This window comes from Panulirus ornatus, chromosome 34 (assembly GCF_036320965.1).
Source record: "Panulirus ornatus isolate Po-2019 chromosome 34, ASM3632096v1, whole genome shotgun sequence".
Lineage (NCBI taxonomy): Eukaryota > Metazoa > Arthropoda > Malacostraca > Decapoda > Palinuridae > Panulirus > Panulirus ornatus.
In genome coordinates this window covers 2,016,706-2,042,679 of record NC_092257.1, presented here as the reverse complement: position 1 = coordinate 2,042,679, position 25,974 = coordinate 2,016,706, and the positions used below count along the sequence as shown (strand labels likewise).

At 39.0% G+C, this 25,974-nt stretch overlaps 1 protein-coding gene across 3 annotated transcripts in view; it reads right to left on the bottom strand.

Moving 5' to 3' along the window:
• The window catches only part of LOC139759758 (PHAF1 protein CG7083), a 52,268-nt gene that overhangs the window by 13,333 nt on the left and 12,961 nt on the right, over window positions 1-25,974 (bottom strand). For 2 of the 3 annotated variants that reach the window (XM_071682201.1, XM_071682202.1), the window contains exons 2-7: window positions 19,287-19,369; window positions 18,881-19,008; window positions 18,453-18,612; window positions 14,427-14,646; window positions 11,314-11,516; window positions 9,869-10,042 (exon numbers count right to left, since the gene is read on the bottom strand). In XM_071682201.1, the coding sequence (XP_071538302.1) occupies window positions 9,869-10,042; window positions 11,314-11,516; window positions 14,427-14,646; window positions 18,453-18,612; window positions 18,881-19,008; window positions 19,287-19,369 (968 nt within the window). Of the gene's footprint in view, window positions 1-4,706; window positions 9,160-9,868; window positions 10,043-11,313; window positions 11,517-14,426; window positions 14,647-18,452; window positions 18,613-18,880; window positions 19,009-19,286; window positions 19,370-25,974 lie in introns of those variants that run through there. The other variant, XM_071682203.1, reaches the window with a different exon arrangement.

The following is a 25,974-nucleotide window of genomic DNA, read 5'->3' as shown; positions in this document are numbered from 1 at the left end:
ATTTATTAAAAAAGGGGGTGACTGTGTTCTTGACTGGTTGGTAAGGATATTTAATGTATGTATGATTCATGGTGAGGTGCCTGAGGATTGGCAGAATGCATGCATAGTGCCATTGTACAAAGGCAAAGGGGATAAAGGTGAGTGCTCAAATTACAGAGGTATAAATTTGTTGAGTATTCCTGGGAAATTATATGGGAGGGTATTCATTGAGAGGGTGAAGGCATGTACAGAGCATCAGACTGGGAAAGAGCAGTGTGGTTTCAGAAGTGGTAGAGGATGTGTGAATCAGGTGTTTGCTTTGAAGAATGTGAGAAATACTTAGAAAAGCAAATGGATTTGTATGTAGCATTTATGGATCTGGAGAAGGCATATGATAAGAGTTGATAGAGATGTTCTGTGGAAGGTATTAAGAATATATGGTGTGGGAGGCAAGTTGTTAGAAGCAGTGAAAAGTTTTTATCGAGGATGTAAGGCATGTGTGCGAATGGGAAGAAAGTGATTGGCTCCCAGTGAATGTCGGTTAGCGGTAGGGGTGCGTGATATCTCCATGGTTGTTTAATTTGATTATGGATGAGGTTGTTAGGGAGGTTAATGCAAGAGTTTTGGAGAGAGGGGCAAGTATGCAGTCTGTTGAGGATGAGATAGCTTGGGAAGTGAGTCAGTTGTTGTTCACTGATGATACAGTGCCGGTGGCTGATTCGGGTGAGAAACTGCAGAAGCTGGTGACTGAGTTTGGTAAAGTGTGTGAAAGAAGAAAGCAGAGAGTAAATGTGAATAAGAGCAAGGTTATTAGGTACAGTAGGGTTGAGGGACAAATCAATCGGGAGGTAAGTTTCAATGGAGAAAAACTGGAGGAAGTGAAGTGTTTTAGATATCTGGAAGTGGATCTGGCAGCAGATGGAACCATGGAAACGGAAGTGAATCATAGGGTGGGGGAGGGGGCGAAAATTCTGGGAGCCTTGAAGAATGTGTGGAAGTCGAGAACATTATCTAGGAAAGCAAAAATGAGTATGTTTGATGGAATACTGGTTCTAACAATGTTGTATGGTTGCGAGGCGTAGGCTATGGATAGAGTTGTGCGCAGGAGGGTGGATGTGCTGGAAATGAGATGTTTGAGGACAATATGTGGTGTGAGGTGGTTTGATCAAGTAAGTAATAATAGGGTAAGAGAGATGTGTGGTAATAAAAAGAGTGTGGTTGAGAGAGCAGAAGAGGGTGTTTTGAAATGGTTTGGTCACATGGAGAGAATGAGTGAGGAAAGACTGACCAAGAGGATATATGTGTCAGAGGTGGAGGGAACGAGAAGTGGGAGACCAAACTGGACGGTGGAAAGATGGAGTGAAAGATTTTGAATGATCGGGGCCTGAACATGCAGGAGGGTGTAAGGCGTGCAAGGAATAGAGTGAATTGGAACGATGTGGTATACCGGGGTCGACATGCTGTCAATGGATTGAACCAGGGCATGTGAAGCGTCTGGGGTAAACCATGGAAAGTTGTGTGGGGCCTGGATGTGGAAAGGGAGCTGTGGTTTCGGTGCATTATTACATGACAGCTAAAGACTGAGTGTGAACGAATGGGGCCTTTGTTGTCTTTTCCTAGCGCTACCTCGCACACGTGAGGGGGAGGGGGTTGTTATTTCATGTATGGCGAGGTGGCGATGGGAATGAATAAAGGCAGAGAGTATGAATTATGTACATGTGTATATATGTATATGTCTGTGTGTGTATATATATGTATACGTTGAGATGTATAGGTATGTATATTTGCGTGTGTGGACGTGTATGTAAATACATGTGTATGTGGGTGGGTTGGGCCATTCTTTCGTCTGTTTCCTTGCGCTACCTCGCTAACGCAGGAGACAGTGACAAAGCAAAATAAATAAAATATAAGTGTTTTGGGAGCAGCTAAATGAGTGTGTTAGCGGTTTTGATGCACGAGACCGGGTTATAGTGATGGGTGATTTGAATGCAAAGGTGAGTAATGTGGCAGTTGAGGGAATAATTGGTATGCATGGGGTGTTCAGTGTTGTAAATGGAAATGGTGAAGAGCTTGTAGATTTATGTGCTGAAAAAGGACTGATGATTGGGAATACCTGGTTTAAAAAGCGAGATATACATAAGTATACTTATGTAAGTAGGAGAGATGGCCAGAGAGCGTTATTGGATTACGTGTTAATTGACAGGCGTGCGAAAGAGAGACTTTTGGATGTTAATGTGCTGAGAGGTGCAACTGGAGGGATGTCTGATCATTATCTTGTGGAGGCTAAGGTGAAGATTAGTATGGGTTTTCAGAAAAGAGGAGTGAATGTTGGGGTGAAGAAGGTGGTGAGAGTAAGTGAGCTTGGGAAGGAGACCTGTGTGGGGAAGTACCAGGAGAGACTGTGTACAGAATGGAAAAAGGTGAGAACAATGGAAGTAAGGGGAGTGGGGGAGGAATGGGATGTATTTAGGGAATCAGTGATGGATTGCGCAAAAGATGCTTGTGGCATGAGAAGAGTGGGAGGTGGGCTGTTTAGAAAGGGTAGTGAGTGGTGGGATGAAGAAGTAAGAGTATTAGTGAAAGAGAAGAGAGAGGCATTTGGACGATTTTTGCAGGGAAAAAATGCAACTGAGTGGGAGAGGTATAAAAGAAAGAGACAGGAGGTCAAGAGAAAGGTGCAAGAGGTGAAAAAAAGGGCAAATGAGAGTTGGGGTGAGAGACTATCAGTAAATTTTAGGGAGAATAAAAAGATGTTCTGGAAGGAGGTAAATAGGGTGCGTAAGACAAGGGAGCAAATGGGAACTTCAGTGAAGGGCGTAAATGGGGAGGTGATAACAAGTAGCGGTGATGTGAGAAGGAGATGGAATGAGTATTTTGAAGGTTTGTTGAATGTGTCTGATGACAGAGTGGCAGATATAGGGTGTTTTGGTCGAGGTGGTGTGCAAAGTGAGAGGGTTAGGGAAAATGATTTGGTAAACAGAGAAGAGGTAGTAAAAGCTTTGCGGAAGATGAAAGCCGGCAAGGCAGCAGGTTTGGATGGTATTGCAGTGGAATTTATTAAGAAAGGGGGTGACTGTATTGTTGACTGGTTGGTAAGGTTATTTAATGTATGTATGACTCATGGTGAGGTGCCTGAGGATTGGCGGAATGCGTGCATAGTGCCATTGTACAAAGGCAAAGGGGATAAGAGTGAGTGCTCAAATTACAGAGGTATAAGTTTGTTGAGTATTCCTGGTAAATTATATGGGAGGGTATTGATTGAGAGGGTGAAGGCATGTACAGAGCATCAGATTGGGGAAGAGCAGTGCGGTTTCAGAAGTGGTAGAGGATGTGTGGATCAGGTGTTTGCTTTGAAGAATGTATGTGAGAAATACTTAGAAAAGCAAATGGATTTGTATGTAGCATTTATGGATCTGGAGAAGGCATATGATAGAGTTGATAGAGATGCTCTGTGGAAGGTATTAAGAATATATGGTGTGGGAGGCAAGTTGTTAGAAGCAGTGAAAAGTTTTTATCGAGGATGTAAGGCATGTGTACGTGTAGGAAGAGAGGAAAGTGATTGGTTCTCAGTGAATGTAGGTTTGCGGCAGGGGTGTGTGATGTCTCCATGGTTGTTTAATTTGTTTATGGATGGGGTTGTAAGGGAGGTAAATGCAAGAGTCCTGGAAAGAGGGGCAAGTATGAAGTCTGTTGGGGATGAGAGAGCTTGGGAAGTGAGTCAGTTGTTGTTCGCTGATGATACAGCGCTGGTGGCTGATTCATGTGAGAAACTGCAGAAGCTGGTGACTGAGTTTGGTAAAGTGTGTGGAAGAAGAAAGTTGAGAGTAAATGTGAATAAGAGCAAGGTTATTAGGTACAGTAGGGGTGAGGGTCAAGTCAATTGGGAGGTGAGTTTGAATGGAGAAAAACTGGAGGAAGTGAAGTGTTTTAGATATCTGGGAGTGGATCTGTCAGCGGATGGAACCATGGAAGCGGAAGTGGATCATAGGGTGGGGGAGGGGGCGAAAATTTTGGGAGCCTTGAAAAATGTGTGGAAGTCGAGAACATTATCTCGGAAAGCAAAAATGGGTATGTTTGAGGGAATAGTGGTTCCAACAATGTTGTATGGTTGCGAGGCGTGGGCTATGGATAGAGATGTGCGCAGGAGGATGGATGTGCTGGAAATGAGATGTTTGAGGACAATGTGTGGTGTGAGGTGGTTTGATCGAGTAAGTAACGTAAGGGTAAGAGAGATGTGTGGAAATAAAAAGAGCGTGGTTGAGAGAGCAGAAGAGGGTGTTTTGAAATGGTTTGGGCACATGGAGAGAATGAGTGAGGAGAGATTGACCAAGAGGATATATGTGTCGGAGGTGGAGGGAACGAGGAGAAGAGGGAGACCAAATTGGAGGTGGAAAGATGGAGTGAAAAAGATTTTGTGTGATCGGGGCCTGAACATGCAGGAGGGTGAAAGGAGGGCAAGAAATAGAGTGAATTGGAGTCATGTGGTATACAGGGGTTGACGTGCTGTCAGTGGATTGAAGCAAGGCATGTGAAGCGTCTGGGGTAAACCATGGAAAGCTGTGTAGGTATGTATATTTGCGTGTGTGGACGTGTGTATGTACATGTGTATGGGGGGGGGGGGGTTGGGCCATTTCTTTCGTCTGTTTCCTTGCGCTACCTCGCAGACGCGGGAGACAGCGACAAAGTATAAAAAAAAAAAAAAAAAAAAAAAAAAAAATGTCTGTGTGTGTATATATATGTATACATTGAGATGTATAGGTATGTCTATGTGCATGTGTGGACATGTATGTATATACATGTGTATGTGGGTGGGTTGGGCCATTCTTTCGTCCGTTTCCTTGCGCTGCCTCGCTAACGCGGGAGACAGCGGCAAAGCAAAATAAATAATTAAATAAATAAATAAAAACAATTATGATAATGATGATAGTCAGGTCAGGTGGTTTGATTAAGTAATAAAAGAATAAGAGACAGGTGTGGAAATAAAAAGACTGTGGTTGAGAGAGCTAAAGACGGTGTGCTAAAATGGCTTGGACATATGAAAAGAATGAATGAGAAGAGGTTACCAAAAAGGATGTATATCAAAAGTGGAGGGAACAAAGAGAAAAGATGACCCAATTGGAGATGGAAGGATGGAGTGTTAAAGATTTTGAGTGACTGGGACCAGAATATGCATGAGGGTGAAAGGCATGCACAGGATAGGGTGAACTGGAGCAATATGGTACAAAGAAGTCGATATGCTGTCAATGGCCTGAACTAACGCATATGAACCGTCTGGGGTAAACCATGGAAGGGACTGTGGGGCCTGGTTATGGATGGGGTAGCTGTGGTTTCAGTGCATTACACATGACAACTTCAGAATGCATGAGTGGATGTGACCTTTCTTTGCATTCCTAGAGCTATCTTGCTAATGTGGGAAATGGTGATCAAGTGGAAAAAAAAAACAATAAGAACAGTATATAAAACAAATAAATGAACCATAACTAAACTAGTCATATTCTGAACCAAACTAGCATGATCTCTGTGTTGATAATCCTACACCATATGAACAGCATTACACAAAGATAATGAATTTATCAGACCCACTCGTAAACAAGTTTGTTTATCTTCAAAATGTATCTGCCAGTTGGAACATAAATTGGTCTATGTTGCTTTTCCTTTAAAAAACTGTATCACTTCTGGCTCAGCTTACTGTGTACATTACTGTATACCGCCAATAGTAGTAAAAGTACGGTACTCAAGTTTTGCTGATGTTCAATAAAAAAAAAAAAAAAAACACCTTTTGACCTTATTTCTGTGGGACAGCTTTTGTAAATTTGCTGATTCCATGCAGACCCAAGGTTACAGTTTTAGATTCAGCACTTTTAAAAGCACTTACGTAGGGACGCTCTGGTAACCATAAGTTGTCAAGGGCCACAATACATTTATCCATATAAAAGAAAACAACCTTAATCATAATCTGCTAGCCACAGTGTCCCCATCTTGTGCTTCATAAATGAAAATTTATGGTTTATAGCTCATGATGCAAATTTGTTTTAGACATGCCATTGATCAACAGATCATATGTAGTGGTGGAAAACATAATATAAACATGCTTACAGCATACACTCATGACAGTGGCCTTGAAATGTGGGATGTCTAATGATTGTGCAAGAGAGTCTCCACTACCACATGGGTTTGGCAACATAGTCAGTTGATTTTTGTTTGTTTTACATTATTTCAGATATTTTGAGTATACTTCATTTTTTTTTGTGTAAACGTTTAACATGGGCCTTATAACATGCTGGTCTATTTTTCAGTGGGTGGAATGTAAACAGTTGCACAATACCACCATTACTGTTGTAAGATAATTATATCCATGGTGTGTAGGTGATATCATATTTTGTTTTGTTTCCTAATTGTTTCATAGTTGGTTAGGTGTATTGCATATTTTCTGAAGGTTACTTTACCAGAATTTAGACATATTTTTGTTCCCCTAGTCACACTGAGAGGGGTGGCAGTACCTGTGTCAGCACAAAATTACTTAAAAGGGCACAGATATGCATATTTTGAATGACGCTGGTTCTAACTCTTATTCATTCAAAACTGAGTGTAGCAGCTACACATTTTTACTTTGAATATCAATGGTCCAGGATACTGTTTCAGGCTCATCAAGAATCATCACATGTTGGAAAAATAGTATACAACTATTTGGAATGCCTGTTTGTATTGAGTTTGATGTCCTGTTTTCCTTAAAAGTATTCATACTCTTTAAAATAGAATTATGGATAAAAATCCAATTTCTGTGGAAAAAAATTCAACTTTAAAATAAAATTCCTTAAAAGGTTTTAAACAAATAACTTAAAATGCAATGTGTTACTCATCCTTCATCCATTTACCCGGAAATATCAAAACTTTTGCTACTTATGAATTCTGACCGACATGTGTTCAACAAACAGTATGTAAACTGTAATGGACACATCCATGGTATGTCCATTCTATAGATAGAAATCTGTGCTACCACGAAGACAGTAACATTCATCCAATGTATGAGGAGAAATATGGTAGAATATATAAAAATCTCTTGAAAAATAATGGAAATACAAAACCATTTATAAGTGTGTAATCAGACATCAGAAGCTTCAACAAGCTGGTTCACATAACAATGCATGCAAACATTAGTCAGATGCAGTACATATCAGAAGTTAAACGATAGAAGTGACTGCACATACTGAGGTTCTACTGTATTGACAAATGAAACAAAGATCAATAGCAAACTTACCTAAATCAAACTGAAATAAGCAACACACTCAAGCAAAAAAAATTTTTGAGCCTGAAATAATATGTGCTGAGACACAGTACTCTGAGCCCTTATGCAGGTGTTGACTTGACAAAATATTACATTTAAAGTTTCTGTGTACTCAACAATAATGGTCCCCCACTAACACAAATAATAAATTGTTAAAAGATGTTACTTAAAACCCTATATACAATGTAAAGAAAGTTCTGCCATAATGCTAAAGACCACCATCAAATGACACAATTCCACCTCAAGCCCTGTTCTCCTGACTAGCAAACAGATAGCACTCATCCAGATGAAGTGAAACAGCAAGCATGTCCTTTGCTCCCTATCTTGATTTAGAAAAGTCTAACATTCTTAGAGCTTGTTTTCTGAGCCAAGAAAAAGTTTTTCCTAATAAAAAAAAATATTTGAAATGTGGTATATTTGTGTTCCTAATAGTCAAATAAAAAAACAAGGCTTATGTGTGCCAAGGAGGCCTTTTGTTCATCGGAGTTAAAAGTGTTATACCTTTGGAAAACATGTATGCATAATTTATTTCTAAACCTATTTGTCAAATCTAACTCTGCACTGTGAAGACTTATTAGAACTGTAAGACCATGTATATAGGCTAGGTGTATTACCAGTGAAGGCAAATACCTTTTTCTCTCCCCTGCCTTAGTTTGCACCAGGAACAGAGGATTGAGCTTTCAAAGAAAATTCCTCGTTTGACTTCTGTTCCTACTTTTAGACAGATAATACAAGAGTGAGGATTTATAGCATCCTGCTCATGTCCCTCTAAACCGTATTCTGTGAAATACAGGAGACAAATGGGTAGAATTCTCTCCCACTGATCCCTCAGGAATGACATTTCCATTTGGAAAATTGTATTTTATCTAACAACATGGAAATCTGATATAATTAAAGCCATCTAAAACAGATTTATAATCAAATTCATGGCTTAAGAGCAAAGAAAGATCCAGACACTGGCAGATCTATTAGATAATGTTCATAACAGCAATACCCTTATAAAGCATCAACTTTTATTATTCCTTTTTTCAGAAGTGAACTACGCTGAGGATGATTTCTTTAATTCACCACATAATTGGTCAATCTCAGCAAGAAATCCCTCCAATGGACTTGTGACACACTCCCACCAGTAGACAGAGTCCACACACTTTGAATGGCCATCGGCACCAGTGTTCACTCCCCAATCAGAAGTGAGCAAACTCACTCATTGTTCAGCACTGGCATTATGGTCTGTAAAGCAATGACTAGGGTTCGGCTCCACATCAACTGAAAAACTAGGCAAGGCTAAGGCATTACACAAAGAGTTACTTCCCTCAAGGACTGCTTCACAATATTTCTTTGGTACATAAATAATACAAAACTGATACATAGGGAAAGACCCAGCCTCTTCTTCACATCTCCAAGGTATTATGATTGCAGTGTGTACATATTTATGCCAGCCTGTGCAAAGTAGTTTTTGCCACTTGCTGGATATACCGGGCTTGAGGTGGGTAGTTATAACTGGCAGACATCAATAACATGGATGAATTGTGTTTGCATTTTATCACTTGCAAACTTCTTTCATTCAGTTACTGTGAACAGAATCACTAAAACTGACTTTATTCAGAATTTTCAGTGTAACATTTTGTCCATCAAAAACCTGAACGGGAGTTTAGATCACTTGTGTTCTCAATTCGCTGTCAGGCTTAATATATATTTTCTGCACTGACAACTCATTTTCAAATGTAAATCAGAGCACATCAAATATGCTACATAATCAATGCATGATATTAACTAGAGAAAACTTCCAATATGACAAAAAACTACAAAGGATGATTTTTCAATATTTACTGCTAGAAGAAAGAGAAGTAAAATCAAACCCATGAAAGCAAAATGGCCCTTGTTTCCTTGAACCTCTTACCATATTTACAACATAAAGTGAGAGCACAATGATGGGTCGTTACGTATGTCATCAGTCGTGGGCCAGCGGTGAATCGTTGTTCAGGAGTTAGATGAAAATCAACAAAACAAAAGAAAATACTTTAAAATCAACTCAAGTTATAATGTCATTATTCAATAAGATACTGGAGCTTAAAATAACACATCAAACAAGACCTCAGTCATTCATCTTGCATTCATTGCTAATACACCCACGTAAAACTTACTTGTTATATATCACTGAGGATCTGAAAGTTACACAATTATAATGATTCCACAAAGCCCTCCCTGAATACTCCAATGGTTGTTTACCTTTCTTGAGATACGTCAGAGTTAGGTGAAGGGAAAGTTCTACTTCATTAGTTCTTATTGTATGACAGTGAAAAATAAAATATCTACATCATTAAAGGCATGCAGTGCTCTCATCTATACAACAAGAAGATAATGTTAATAAATATGATGAAATTAACAAAGTAAAAAAGAAGGCAATCTACTGAGAAAGACCATGAAGAAACACACTTCCTCTCAAAGCATGCTATATGAATGAATACAAACAACTGTTAAAACATTCACCTCCTTTAATATATTTATCTCTGAGAAAAATTTGCTTTCGGCAGACATTTGTCATTTTCTCATAATTATCACCTTTGATTTTGATAAATTGTAATGGTCTATTAAACTCCATACCGTAATTGTAGAGGGTAAGTCGATGAGTTGTGTTCCATCTTCAGGTTGACGTGGAACAGTAAGAGGAAGTTCAAATTCGCATCGATGGTACATGTTGAAGTTGTAATGCCCTGGGAAGTTGGTGTGCAGAACAAATTTCTTGGCACGCTGAGTTTTGGCATCAAAGAGAATGTCCTAAAAGTAGAACATACAAATACAACATATATAGGCTTAAACAAAAAAATTCAAATTGAAAGACTCTGTTCTCAATTCTGGCAATCACCACATAAAAGAAAGCTTGCTATTTCCAGCAGAGCATGCTGACAATAAATCAAAAGGTTAAGAAAGCTGAAAAACACTATATTTTAGTAACTGTACTCAATCACCAGAGAAAAACAAGCAAAGTGGGCAAAATTTAGTGTTTCAGTTTCAAAATGGTATACGGGAGACACTGACATTAACACTAACAGATATCAAATTAGAGTTTCAATTGAGAGGGGTACAAACTTACTTTAAGATTCACTGACAAAAATATCTCCCTATCAAAGGGGTGAACCAAGACATACAAAAACAGATTCATATTGTTGCAACACAAGCAATCCTTAACTCATCCCTCCATTGCATCAAAGAATTTCTTGCAAAGCCAAAGAAAGTCTAAAAGAGGAAGACACAATAATTTTCAAAGAAACACTGAGGATTCAAACCCTACACCTGAAAAACATGCAAACAATTAACACTTAGATTCTATTAAAGGTCACTACTTTTAAAAACTGATGGAAAAGTTTTGTTTTTTGCAAAAAAATATATAATTCCCTCATCAATTTACTCATGTAATAAGTAGCAAAATTATGACCTAAGAAAGCAAACTGAAATTATCAAAAGGGGACACTATCATAAAAAAAAACTTTCCAAGCATTACTATCATGATTTTCAAATACATCAAAAGGGTTGTTTTCATATACAGCAACCAGTCATTCATTAGCAATTAATATGAATTTTTATCTCATCCTGAATATATATTTTCAAACCTCAATCATCAACACATGCTGTTACATAGTATCAAACTCAACACTTTTCTTGAATCCTTTTCTGTCAATATCTCATATTCCTTATCCTTTTCAACTCTTACCCCTTTGCAGATGGGTTAACTTGCATGCCATGTCACCATCACCAAAATTATTTTCATCTCTTCCTTTCATACTAGTTAACCATTTCCTAACTTAGTACAGTAGCATCAGGAACAGATAACTATCATACTCTAGCATTACAGTAAATTACATAAAGAAACTTCAATGATGCAGTAAAACTAATACAACAGAATCCTCTTAACAAATACTGTATGGAGTGATGATGAGTTTTCAAAAATTATGTTTGAAACCCAGAAGAGATTCTATGACAGCCTACTGGATACTAATTCTGTTTTGCTGAAATAAAAATCAGACTACAAACACTATGAGCAAACATACCAATCCTAAAGTGAAATAGTTGAAAAAGAAATCGGAGCGTGTGGTTGCTTTTCGGGCATGGGCATTATGGATCTTCATTTTATCTTCAGATTTGTAGAAAATCCTTGATGGTGCCCCTAAAGCAACTGCTACTTCTTGACAAGAAGCCCCAAAGTGAATAGTCCGAGTGAAGGTTTGACGAGATTCATGGTGGCGAGACCTCCCTGAAAAAGTAACAAATATCTAATAATCATGCCTTAAAAAACAGTCTCTTGATCATGAAGAAACTTCGATTAATTTTCCATACTTCTTAATTTTACCTTATCCTCTGTAAATACTTGGAGAGGTAACCCTCAATCTCTTTACACATTTCTTTGCAAATCTAAGCACCAGGTGCTTCACTTGTGAGAGTGACACAAACTTATATTAATCCTCACTAAATATCTGGAGTATTCAGCTGGCTCATCAGCATCTAATGGAGGCAGTTCAAAATTGTAAATGTTTAGGGAACATTTTCCATGTGCCATCCCTCTGCAAATACACAGTGACAAACTCTACATACAGCAGCAAAAGTAGGGAACTGAACTCTAAAGGCACGCACATGTTATCCTTCCAACTATTTTGTCTCCAAATCTGAGGTTCAATATAAATAATGGATATCAGTAAAGATTTCCCAGAAAAAACAAAACCAACTAGCTTTGAAGAACAAAAAGTCTTCTTCACCTCAAGAAAATTTTTTAAACCTTTGCCTTCTCCTCAAAAGCTTTTAAGGGTACTCTTTTCATAGAAAGCAACTTAAAAAAGGCAAGGTACTTCCATGTTATGATCAAGTCAAACTGGTATGGGAGAAAAGATTCTCATCACTCAAAAAGGTTGCCTTCTTCAATACTGTAGATCACAAGTGATACTTAATGTAGCAATGAGGGAAAAAATGTGAGAATCATCATTAAGTTAGCAAAACTCACTTAACAATGGAAAAAGATAACCATTAGCTTCAATGCTAATATCAACTTAACCTAGGTCATTCTTTTTTACATTGCATATGGTACTTATTGTCTTAACCTAACTTAAAGAGCTTGTTCTGCTGACAATCTCAGCATGCTGTTACATAGTTACATCCACAAACCGAATGCATGAAGAATCTGAGGGATCCTAAAAGACCATAATGTACTTACATAAAAAAATCATACTTCTAAATGAACATAAATATGAAAATAAAAGATCATCAATAATTCAGCTCTTCAGGGAGAAAAATACTCCATGCAAACTCTCAAACAATGAAAATAATCTTCTAAAGCCATAACTATACAAGGAAGCATCTCTGGGTCATGACTGAAGTCTGGAGGCCCTTAGGGATGAGCAAATCTACAGTACTTTGACTGAGATCATTTCCCTGGTTCTGTGGGTGGTTTCTTCCATCAGTCCACCAGATAAGGCTGTATGAATGGTTTCTGTGGGAAGTAAAAACTAAAGAAAACAGCCCAGGTGATAATACATGTACCAGCATCATAGTAGCCAAGCCCTATTATCTCCCTTAACAGGGATTAAATACTATTTCAAAACAATCTTCAACTCAAAATTACGGTGTTGGAAAGGAAACATCACTTGGTAGTGAAGGAGAAATTACTGTGTTGGAAAGGAAACATCACTTGGTAGTTAAGGAGTTAACTCATCATGTGACAATGGGAGCAGGGCTATTAGTTTTGTTACAAGATAAAGAGAACAGTCTAATGGCTAACTGGCCATGTGGAACTTACAGAGGACAATGAATTAATTGATTGGGTATGAGGGGACTCAAATCCTTAGATAAGTCAGTGGTTCTGCTACACTATTATCATAATTTTTTCACATTTGATCGCAATTTCACATGTTAGGAAGGCAGTGCCAGGAGCAAAGAAAGAAAGGCCGCATCTGCTCTCATCCATTCTCTAGCTGGCATGTGAAATGCACCAAAACCACAACCACTCCCCACAGGCCTTTCCATGGTTTAACCTGGATGCTTCATATGCCCTTGTTCAGTCCAATGACAGGCACATCAACCCTAGTATAATACACTGTTCCAATTCACTCCGTCCCATGTACGTCTTTCACCCTCTTCCATGTTCAGGCCGTGATCACTTAAAATAATTTTCACTACATCCTTCCATCTCCAATCTGATCTCCCTGTTCTCCTTCTTCCCTCCATCTCCGATAAATATATCCTCTTTGTCAACCTTTCCACACATTCCATCCATATGTCCAAATCATTTCAGCACACTCTATTCAGCTCTCTCATTCACACTTTCCATTACCACACATCCCTTTTACTCATTCATTGCTTAATCAAACTGCCTAACACCAAAAATTGTCCTCAAACATTTCATATGGATGAAGGCAGCAAGTATGAATGTGTACATGTGTATATATGTATATGTCTGTGCATGTATATGTATGTATATGTTGAAATGTATACATATGTATATGTGCATGTGTGGGTGTTTGTGTATGTACATGTGTATGTGGGTGGGCTGGACCATTCTTTCGTCTGTTTCCTTGCGCTACCTCGCTAACATGGGAGACAGCGACTAAGTATAACAAATAAATAAATCATTATGATAATATTCATCTTCATTATTATTGTTATTATTATTATTATTGTTATCATTATTATTATCATCATTATTATACATGACAACCAGAGATTGGATGTGAGCAAATGAGGCCATTCTTCATCTGTTCCTAGTCCCACTTCACTACATGAAAAGAACAAACAAGTATGAAGAAATAATTATCAACAGTACTATAATATATAACTTTTGCTGCTTCGAGGCACTGTAACCAAAAGCATGGAAATGATGGACTCCTTTAGACAATAATTACCTCAACAAGACTGTACTCTCTCACAAATGATGATGATACAGCCTTGACAAAGGTATCTTAAAATCTGCATTTGTAACCACAAGCAGGCAAAGTCCAGTAAAACCTGTTTTGCATATATGCATAGGCATACTCAGTTACCAATCTAATCCTGCAGACATTTAATCTACTCTGCTCATTTACACTAGAAAAACTTTTCTAGCATAAGCCATTAGAGGACCTGCAAGATAACTATCATCAACAACTGGTTGTGTAGAGAAAGAAAACAAAATACATACCATCATCGGTGAAAAGGTTGAGTCTCAGGCCCTTTGTCTTTCCCATATCACGAAGAACCAAGAGGGATTCTAGATGTATCAGATTGTGTATGCAGGAGGAGGGCAAAGGTGGTGCTCTAGTATCGTTTGGGTTACTTCCACTGTATATGAGCATTTTAGAAACCACTGGTGATGCTCCACTGGGAAATTGTAGTGAACCTAAGCCCTTGTTTAGGCACGGCTGACAAAGGAGAAAGGAGAAAAAAAATTCAAATATGCATCTACTCACAATTATATAAATCAATTCCTACACTCACAGTTCCTGAATATTACCTTCAATTTCAGTCTAGATTTCTCAATCCCTGACTCACAGACAATTCTTCAATTCCCATCTAATTACCTAAATCCCTGCACACCTATCTTAAAGGTACCAACTTATTTTTTTTTCTTTTTTTTTTGCTTTGTCGCTGTCTCCCGCATTTGCGAGGTAGCGCAAGGAAACAGACAAAAGAAATGGCCCAACCCACCCCCATACACATGTATATACATACGTCCACACACACAAATATACATACCTACACAGCTTTCCATGGTTTACCCCAGACGCTTCATATGCCCTGATTCAATCCACTGACAGCACGTCAACCTCGGTATACCACATCGATCCAATTCACTCTATTCCTTGCCCTCCTTTCACCCTCCTGCATGTTCAGGCCCCGATCACACAAAATCTTTTTCACTCCATCTTTCCACCTCCAATTTGGTCTCCCACTTCTCCTCGTTCCCTCCACCTCCGACACATATATCCTCTTGGTCAATCTTTCCTCACTCATTCTCTCCATGTGCCCTAAACCATTTCAAAACACCCTCTTCTGCTCTCTCAACCACGCTCTTTTTATTTCCACACATCTCTCTTACCCTTACGTTACTTACTCGATCAAATCACCTCACACCACACATTGTCCTCAAACATCTCATTTCCAGCACATCCATCCTCCTGCACACAACTCTATCCATAGCCCACGCCTCGCAACCATACAACATTGTTGGAACCACTGTTCCTTCAAACATACCCATTTTTGCTTTCCGAGATAATGTTCTCAACTTCCACACATTCTTCAAGGCTCCCAGAATTTTCGCCCCCTCCCCCACCCTATGATCCACTTCCGCTTCCATGGTTCCATCCGCTGCCAGATCCACTCCCAGATATCTAAAACACTTTACTTCCTCCAGTTTTTCTCCATTCAAACTTATAAACTTATAAACACTGTAATTCACTCTGCCCTTTTGCCTTACATTTGGCATCCCAATGAGATAACTTCCAATTAATCTACTGAAATATCTACCAACCTTCCTGCCCCAAGTGTCCATTTCATAGTGCTCCTGCAATGCTCAAAAGGCCATACATAACCACCAGTCAAGACCACAGGTCATAAATGTGGTACTGTGTGTATGTCTATGTAGGGATAGTGCAAGACAACAAAGGAATACAAGTACAGTGTCTTCACTGTGGTAGCTGCATCTGGGTATGAGAGTCCTGTGATATATAGAAACAGTTTTCTAATATTCGAGTGAAAGGTGTTGTCCAAAGCACAGATAAAGAAAGGATAACTAGTACTTGTACATATATTATTACATATCCTCAGGACCCCTTCTGTGGGGGCTCCTAAAGCCTCAAGGCTGTGCTATGATCAGCAGCATGGAAAGAATAGAATCCTTTGAAATAAGTTCTCTGGTGAGGTTGTACAACATGGACATAACCTCACCAAAGGTAACTTTTCACCCACAGAATAACCACTACCAAGTAGTTTGAAATGCAAGAAAGTGACAAAGAAATGGCCTCATTCACTCACATCCACTCCCTACCTGCCACGTCTATGCATGGAAATCACAGGACCCCTATCCACAACCAGGACCTATAATATTATATAATATACTTAACTGCTCTTTCCCACGTCACTGAGGTAGTGCCAGGAAACAGACAAAAATGGAGCATCCACTCATATACACATAGATAAACATAAACCCCGATACACACACATATAAATATCAACATATACACACATATACATATGCATACAAAGACATATACATATATACACATGGACATATTCATATCTGCTTGCCTTCATCCATTCCTAACGCTACCCTGCCCCACGGGAAACAGCATCACTATCCCCTGCTTCAACGAGGCAGCGCCAGGAAAACAAACAGAAAGACCATATTCGTTCACACTCAGTCTCTAGCTGTCATGTGAAATACACTGAAACCTACAGCTCCTATCCACATCCAGGCCCCACAGACCTTTCTATGGTGTACCCTAGACATTTCACATGCCCTGGTTCAATCCATTGACAGCACATTGACCCCAGTAAACCACATCATTCCAATTCACTCTATTCACCCTCCTGTATGTTCAGGCCCTGATCACTCAAAATCTTTTTCATTCCAGCCTTCCACACCCAATTTGGTCTCTTGCATCTCCTTGTTCCCTCCATCTCTGACACATATATCCTCTTTGTCAATCTTTCCTCACTCACTCTTTCCAGATGTCCAAACCATTCAACACACCCTCTTCTGCTGTCTCAACCACACTCTTTTTATTTCCACACATCTCTCTCTCACCCTTTCATTACTTACTCGATCAAACTACTTCACACCACATATTGTCCTCAAATATTTCATTTCCAACACATCCACCATCCTACCCTATCTATAGCTTATGCCTCGCAACCATATAACACTGTTGGAACTACTATGCCTTTAAACATACCCATTTTTGCTCTCCGAGATAACATTTTCTCCCTCCACACATTCTTCATCACTCCCAGAACCTTCGCCCCCTCCCCTACCCTATGACTCAATTCTGCTTCCATGGTTCCATTCACTGCCAAGTCCACTCCCTGATATCTAAAACACTTCACTTCCTCCAATTTTTCTCCATTCAAACTTACATCCCAACAAACCTGTCCCTAAACCCTGCTAAAGCTAATAACCTTACTCTTAATCATATCTACTCTCCACTTTCTCCTTTCACACACTTTTCCAAACTTAGTCACCAAATTCTGCAGTTTCTCATTCTAATTAGCCACTAGTGTTGAATCAATGATGAACAACAACTGAATCGCTTTTCCAAGCCCTCACATCCTCAACAGACTGTCTACATACTCACCCCTCTCTCCAAAACTCTTGTATTCACCTCCCTAACCACCCCATCCATAAACAAATTAAACAACCATGGTCACATCGCACACCCCTGCCACAAACCAACCTTCACTGGGAACCAATTGCTCTCCTCTCTACCTATTCATACACATGCCTTACACCCTTGATAAAAACTTACCTTCTTCATACTTCAAAAACTTATACTCACAGATCCCCCTTCCATAACAAAGACACTTATCCAAGAAAATGACCTAACACACACTAAACATCCACCCTCCCAACTCACTGTTAAATACTACCCCATCAGACATACATCCATTTGGTACCACACACCCTAAACCTAAGCAAGTTAACTTTCTCGTCTATGTTTCAGATACCATAATTCCTACATTAAAAAACATTGATTCTCCATATTTTAGGACACTTCAGGCCCATTATGCAACTACCACACTAAAGACAACACTTACTGCTCAACTGACCAGCACTCTCCCCACACAGACACACACACAACATTGTCAAACTTTATGATCTGTGGTCCTACCCACTGGTTGTGGCTAGCATCTTCAGAACCCTGAGATTTGCATATAAGATACAAGGGACCTCTGTGGCAAAAAGTTAAGGAATCTACTTCAATCAATGGAAAATCTACTCAGTATGGCTCACTGAGAATTCTAAAAGACAAATTAACTTGACTGAGGGTTTACTGTTTAATCAGTTATCAATTGTTACAATCAACAAAATGAATGACAAATTAATATTGCCACAGCAAACGAACTAAACAAATAACACAAGGTATACACTCTTAAAAATCATAATCACATGGAACTCATTGGCAAGTCCCTACCTCTCTCCATTCTCTTTGCTATGCTACTATGTATTTACCTGGTATTTCTGGTCTACAGAGAAGAAGAAGGAGAGCCCTGGAAAGTTGATTGCAAGAATCTGGCGCTCCCAATCATAGATACCAGGATGAGTAGCCCCAAATGAATGGTCAATCTGTTCAATACTAGGGACAACCTCAGGGGAGTTAAAAGGGATCCCACTGTAAGGAAATTCAATTCAAATGATTAGCTATAACACAAGTTTAGTGTTTATCCCATTTTTAACTAAAAATAATGCCAGATTTGTGATATCTTTGGAGCTTTAAAATTTTGATCTTATGTTTAAAACAAAATATCAGAATTATAACTGAATTTGATTTTACTATATTCACATACCTCAATGACTTACCAGTATTTTAGTTTAACAGCCTTCATATTATACTATAACTGAACTTGATTTTACTATATTCACATATCCCAATGACTTACCAGTATTTTAGTTTAACAGCCTTCATATTATACACCTCAATAACCTTGAGCCGCTGACACACAGGGTCAAAGTATAACTGAATACCATCATTAGAGAGATTCAGTATAAGGTCAGTCTCCAGCGAAGTCTGAAAAAGGAAGTATCCTAAAGAACTATTATGTGATGGAGATATCAACAAAATATTTACTGTATCTATCCCTTGCATTAGAAGAAAGAGAATTCTCTCCATATATTCTCTGTTTGCCATAAAAATACAACTTCAGAAAAAAAAAATATTTTGACAATGCATCATCCAGTTTGTAAAAACAATATAATTCACCATATATAACACAGAACAAAAGTAGATTAGAAAAAATGTAGATAAGAACCCAGTATATGTTCAATGACTTGTCAGCCACTACTTACGGTGTCGCTGTAGAGGACCTGTACACCACGAATGGTACCAACTTGATGCTGTATTATTGCTACAGCCTGGCTGAAGTGCATGCCTGTCAAATCAGAAAAAACAGGACTTTGAGCACAATAGCTAGATTTGATTCAACTAAGATCTTCCCCTAGAAAAAATTCTACTAAATAAAGCTATTTCATAAACACACTAGGTTATTAAATATGCAACAAAAATTCATAACTTAAACAAGCTCTCACTAAAAACGTTCACACTATGATGAGATTTGTACAACACAAGAATAAAAATGTGACCAGTAGAGCTGAAAGACTTGTACAACATAAGAATAATAAGATTATCAGTATGGCTGAAGTTTACGTGATAGATCATATCAGTGAAGGAGTGATAACTAGGAAAAGAAAATTCAAATGATCCACCTCTTGATTTCAACTGAGAAAGGTCATATACCAGTTCAAAAATGCTTCTAAACCATTAATTTCAGCATCAATATTCATTTCACAGTACAGTAATGGATTCTATTACAATTCCCGATCCAAATAATTTCCACTTTAAGCCAATGCCCACAAGTATGCCATTATATCAACACTCTTAAAATCATATCAATATCATTACTATAATTATTGTCATTATCATTTCCATCTTTTATCATATCCTTATCATCATTATTGATATTATCATCTGTATTACTATTCCATGAAATAGAGAAGTAAGATTACAACTCTCATATTCCCTGAATGTCATACCAGGCAGCTAAAAGGGGTGGGAGCATGAGGACTGAAATCATCCCCTTCCTTTATTCCAATTCCTAAAACATGGAACTGAAACAGAAGCCAAGACAGGAGAGGTCATCCTCCACAAAGGCTCAGGTGGGATGTTCGAATGTGCATAGATGTACTTCTTGCTTATCCTCCATAGTGGCTCAGGGTAGGGTGTCTGAATGTGCATAGATGTAACCAGGATGAGAAGGGAGAGAAAGGAAGTAAAATCTCCCCCAAAAAAATTCAACAACAACCATCTAAAATAAATTTTCATGCACCATGCTATGTTTGTGGGACAAATCCTATTACTCACTTGTGGTGGGATATCATATGTCTAAAAGCATGTTACAGTGTTAAACATCAGATGACATGATCAGCTGCCTCTGCTACCCCATGTTATTGAGGGTCAACAGATACAATTTTTGCTGGCTGTCCTTCTGTTTAGTAATATTTTCACTGTTTCTGCTCCAGGTGATATTTTCCTTCTACCAGTAACTAACCATGGGTCCTTAGAAGTTGTATCAGGAAGAAAAAGCCATATTCTTGCTTGGAAGCAAGACAATGTGCTCACATGCAAACTTTCAAGATGTACTGGGATAGCCAAGTTCACCAGGTTCCTGAGGCAATTTCTGAGAACCCATATTCAGTTACTGGTAGAGAAAAAAATGTCACCCAGAATGGAAATAACAAAAATATCACTGAACACAAGGACTGCAATCAACACTTGCATCTGTTTTACTCTAAATACCACAGAGTAAGTGACTTCTAAAACAGTACCATGCTGCCAAAAATACAATACCCCACCATTAGTAAGTAATAAAATTTGTTCACAAATACAATCCCCAATGCATGAAAGCCTTTTTTCTGTGTGTGTGTCTGGGGATAAAATCCTGGGTTTTCTGGCCTTAAGTTAAATAAAGCTTCTGAATAGAAGGGAAAAATGGTTTGGAAATCTACTAAAGGTAAAATCTTGGGGTATGTGTGAGGGATAGAGCAAAGGAGGAGGTGGCATTTCTGCTGAAAGAGGAGTTGTGGGAATGTCTGAAAGTGAAAGAAAATGAACCCCAGATTGATGTGGGTGATAATGAAAAAGGTTTATGAAAAGATTTTGAAAGTTTGTGTATACTCACCTAGTACCAAACGAAATGAAGAGAAGTGTGTTCTTCGGAAGGAAATGAGTGTGTCAGTAAGTCTGATGTGAGGAACTGAGTAATAGTGATGGGTGATTTGAATGCAAGAGTCAGTGACTTGGCAGTTGAAGGTATAACTGGGGGACATGGGGTACCCATTTTAAATAAAATTGGTGAATAGCTTGAGTTGTTAGCTTAAAAAAGAAAGAAATGATGATTGGAAACTGACATCCATAGGTATGTAAGGGTAAATGGAATTGATAGTAATTGGGCATTACTTAATGATGTCCAAATTAACAAGCATGCTAAACAGAGACTTTTGGATGTAAATGTGCTGGAATGGGCAGTTTGTGAGATGTATGATCATTTGTTGAGATAAGCAAAGGTTAAAGTCTGTTGAGGCTTTAGGAAACAAGAAAATTACATGGATGGAATGAGGGTGGTAGGAGTGAGTGAGCTTGGAAAAGAGATCTGTGAGAGGAGATACCAGGAGAGACCAAGTGAAGAACAGCAAAAGAAGAGTGAATAAAACTAGGGAAGTGGGAAGTATCGGGAGGTATTCTGGAGAGCAGTGATTACATGTGTGAGAAAACTGCGTGGCATGCAGATGGGATGTGGACATGTTGGAAAGGGAAGTGAGAGGTGAAATAAGGAAATTATTGAAGAATGAGAAAAGAGAGGAGTATTGGCATTACTCAAAAGTGATTAAGAGATGTACAAGAGGAAGCTTCAGGGGCTGAAAGGGGGGTACTCCTCAACTGGCCTATGCTTACCCCACAGATCCATCATCTCATTTTATGACCTATGGTCCTGCCCAAGATGTGGCTGGCTTCCTGAGCACAGCAAAGGCCCCACAAAAGGGGCTCATTGGGTAGAAAGATAAGGTGTGTGTGTGTATATATATATATATATATATATATATATATCCCTGGGGATAGGGGAGAAAGAATACTTCCCACGTATTCCCTGCGTGTCGTAGAAGGCGACTAAAAGGGAAGGGAGCGGGGGGCTGGAAATCCTCCCCTCTCGTTTTTTTTTTTTTGTTTTTTTTTAATTTTCCAAAAGAAGGAACAGAGAAGAGGGCCAGGTGAGGATATTCCCTCAAAGGCCCAGTCCTCTGTTCTTAACGCTACCTCGCTATCGCGGGAAATAGCGAATAGTATGAAAAAAAAAAAAAAAAAAAAAAATATATATATATATATATATATATATATATATATATATATATATATATATTCTTTCGTCTGTTTCCTTGCGCTGCCTCGCTGGCGCGGGGGACGGCGACAGGGCAAAGTGAATAAATAGATAAATATATATAGGGGAGAAAGAATACTTCCCACGTATTCCTTGCATGTCGTAGAAGGCGACTAAAAGGGAAGGTAGCGGGGGTCTGGAAATCCTCCCCTCATTTTTTTTTTAAATTTTCCAAAAGAAGGAACAGAGAAGGGGGCCATATGAGGATATTCCCTCAAAGGCCCAGTCCTCTGTTCTTAACGCTACCTCGCTAATGCGGGAAATGGCGAATAGTATGAAAAAAAAAAAATATATATATATATATATATATATATATATATATATATATATATATATATATATATATATATATATATATATATATCTTTCTTTTCTTTTACACTATTCGATATTTCCTGCATTAGCGAGGTAGCGTTAAGAACAGAGGACTGGGCCTTTTTTGGAATATCCTCACCTGGCCCCCTCTGTTCCTTTTGGTAAATTAAAAAAAAAAATGAGAGGGGAGGATTTCCAGCCCCCCGCTCCCTCCCCTTTTAGTCGCCTTCTACGACACGCAGGGAATACGTGGGAAGTATTCTTAATCACCTATCCCCAGGGATAATATATATATATATATATATATATATATAGGGAATAGGGGAGAAAGAATACTTCCCACGTATTCCCTGCGTGTCGTAGAAGGCGACTAAAAGGGAAGGGAGCGGGGGGGCTGGAAATCCTCCCCTCTCAATTTTTTTTTTTAATTTTCCAAAAGAAGGAACAGAGAGGGGGGCCAGGTGAGGATATTCCCTCAATGGCCCAGTTCTCTGTTCTTAACGCTACCTCGCTGACGCGGGAAATGGCGAATAGTTTGAAAAAAAAAAAAAAAAAAAAAAAAAAAATATATATATATATATATATATATATATATATATATATATATATATATATATATATATATATATATTATTAGGTACAGTAGGGGTGAGGGTCAAGTCAATTGGGAGGTGAGTTTGAATGGAGAAAAACTGGAGGAAGTGAAGTGTTTTAGATATCTGGGAGTGGATCTGTCAGCGGATGGAACCATGGAAGCGGAAGTGGATCATAGGGTGGGGGAGGGGGCGAAAATTTTGGGAGCCTTGAAAAATGTGTGGAAGTCGAGAACATTATCTCGGAAAGCAAAAATGGGTATGTTTGAGGGAATAGTGGTTCCAACAATGCTGTATGGTTGCGAGGCGTGGGCTATGGATAGAGATGTGCGCAGGAGGATGGATGTGCTGGAAATGAGATGTTTGAGGACAATGTGTGGTGTGAGGTGGTTTGATCGAGTAAGTAACGTAAGGGTAAGAGAGATGTGTGGAAATAAAAAGAGCGTGGTTGAGAGAGCAGAAGAGGGTGTTTTGAAATGGTTTGGGCACATGGAGAGAATGAGTGAGGAGAGATTGACCAAGAGGATATATGTGTCGGAGGTGGAGGGAACGAGGAGAAGAGGGAGACCAAATTGGAGGTGGAAAGATGGAGTGAAAAAGATTTTGTGTGATCGGGGCCTGAACATGCAGGAGGGTGAAAGGAGGGCAAGAAATAGAGTGAATTGGAGTCATGTGGTATACAGGGGTTGACGTGCTGTCAGTGGATTGAAGCAAGGCATGTGAAGCGTCTGGGGTAAACCATGGAAAGCTGTGTAGGTATGTATATTTGCGTGTGTGGACGTGTGTATGTATATGTATATATAAATATATATATATATATATATATATATATATATATATATATATATATAAATATATATATATATATATATATATATATATATATATATATATATATATATATATATATATATATATATATATTTTTTTTGCTTTGTCGCTGTCTCCCGCGTTTGCGAGGTAGCGCAAGGAAACAGACGAAAGAAATGGCCCAACCCACCCCCATACACATGCCTTGATTCAATCCACTGACAGCACGTCAACCCTGGTATACCACATCGCTCCAATTCACTCTATTCTTTGCCCTCCTTTCACCCTCCTGCATGTTCAGGCCCCGATCACACAAAATCTTTTTCACTCCATCTTTCCACCTCCAATTTGGTCTCCCTCTTCTCCTCGTTCCCTCCACCTCCGACACATATATCCTCTTGGTCAATCTTTCCTCACTCATTCTCTCCATGTGACCAAACCATTTCAAAACACCCTCTTCTGCTCTCTCAACCACGCTCTTTTTATTTCCACACATCTCTCTTACCCTTACGTTACTCACTTGATCAAACCACCTCACACCACACATTGTCCTCAAACATCTCATTTCCAGCACATCCATCCTCCTGCGCACAACTCTATCCATAGTCCACGCCTCGCAACCATACAACATTGTTGGAACCACTATTCCTTCAAAGATACCCATTTTTGCTTTCCGAGATAATGTTCTCGACTTCCACACATTCTTCAAGGCTCCCAGAATTTTCGCCCCCTCCCCCACCCTATGATCCACTTCCGCTTCCATGGTTCCATCCGCTGCCAGATCCACTCCCAGATATCTAAAACACTTCACTTCCTCCAGTTTTTCTCCATTCAAACTCACCTCCCAATTGAATTGACCCTCAACCCTACTGTACCTAATAACCTTGCTCTTATTCACATTTACTCTTAACTTTCTTCTTTCACACACTTTACCAAACTCAGTCACCAGCTTCTGCAGTTTCTCACATGAATCAGCCACCAGCGCTGTATCATCAGCGAACAACAACTGACTCACTTCCCAAGCTCTCTCATCCCCAACAGACTTCATACTTGCCCCTCTTTCCAAAACTCTTGCATTCACCTCCCTAACAACCCCATCCATAAACAAATTAAACAGCCATGGAGACATCACACACCCCTGCCGCAAACCTACATTCACTAAGAACCAATCACTTTCCTCTCTTCCTACACGTACACATGCCTTACATCCTCGATAAAAACTTTTCACTGCTTCTAACAACTTGCCTCCCACACCATATATTCTTAATACCTTCCACAGAGCATCTCTATCAACTCTATCATATGCCTTCTCCAGATCCATAAATGCTACATACAAATCCATTTGTTTTTCTAAGTGTTTCTCACATACATTCTTCAAAGCAAACACCTGATCCACACATCCTTTACCACTTCTGAAACCACACTGCTCTTCCCCAATCTGATGCTCTGTACATGCCTTCACCCTCTCAATCAATATCCTCCCATATAATTTACCAGGAATACTCAACAAACTTATACCTCTGTAATTTGAGCACTCACTCTTATCCTCTTTGCCTTTGTACAATGGCACTATGCACGCATTCCGCCAATCCTCAGGCACCTCACCATGAGTCATACATACATTAAATAACCTTACCAACCAGTCAACAATACAGTCACCCCCTTTTTTAATAAATTCCACTGCAATACCATCCAAATATATATATATTTTTATTTATTTATTATTTATTTTGCTTTGTCGCTGTCTCCCGCGTTAGCGAGGTAGCGCAAGGAAACAGACAAAAGAGTGGCCCAACCCGCCCACATAAATATGTATATACATACAAC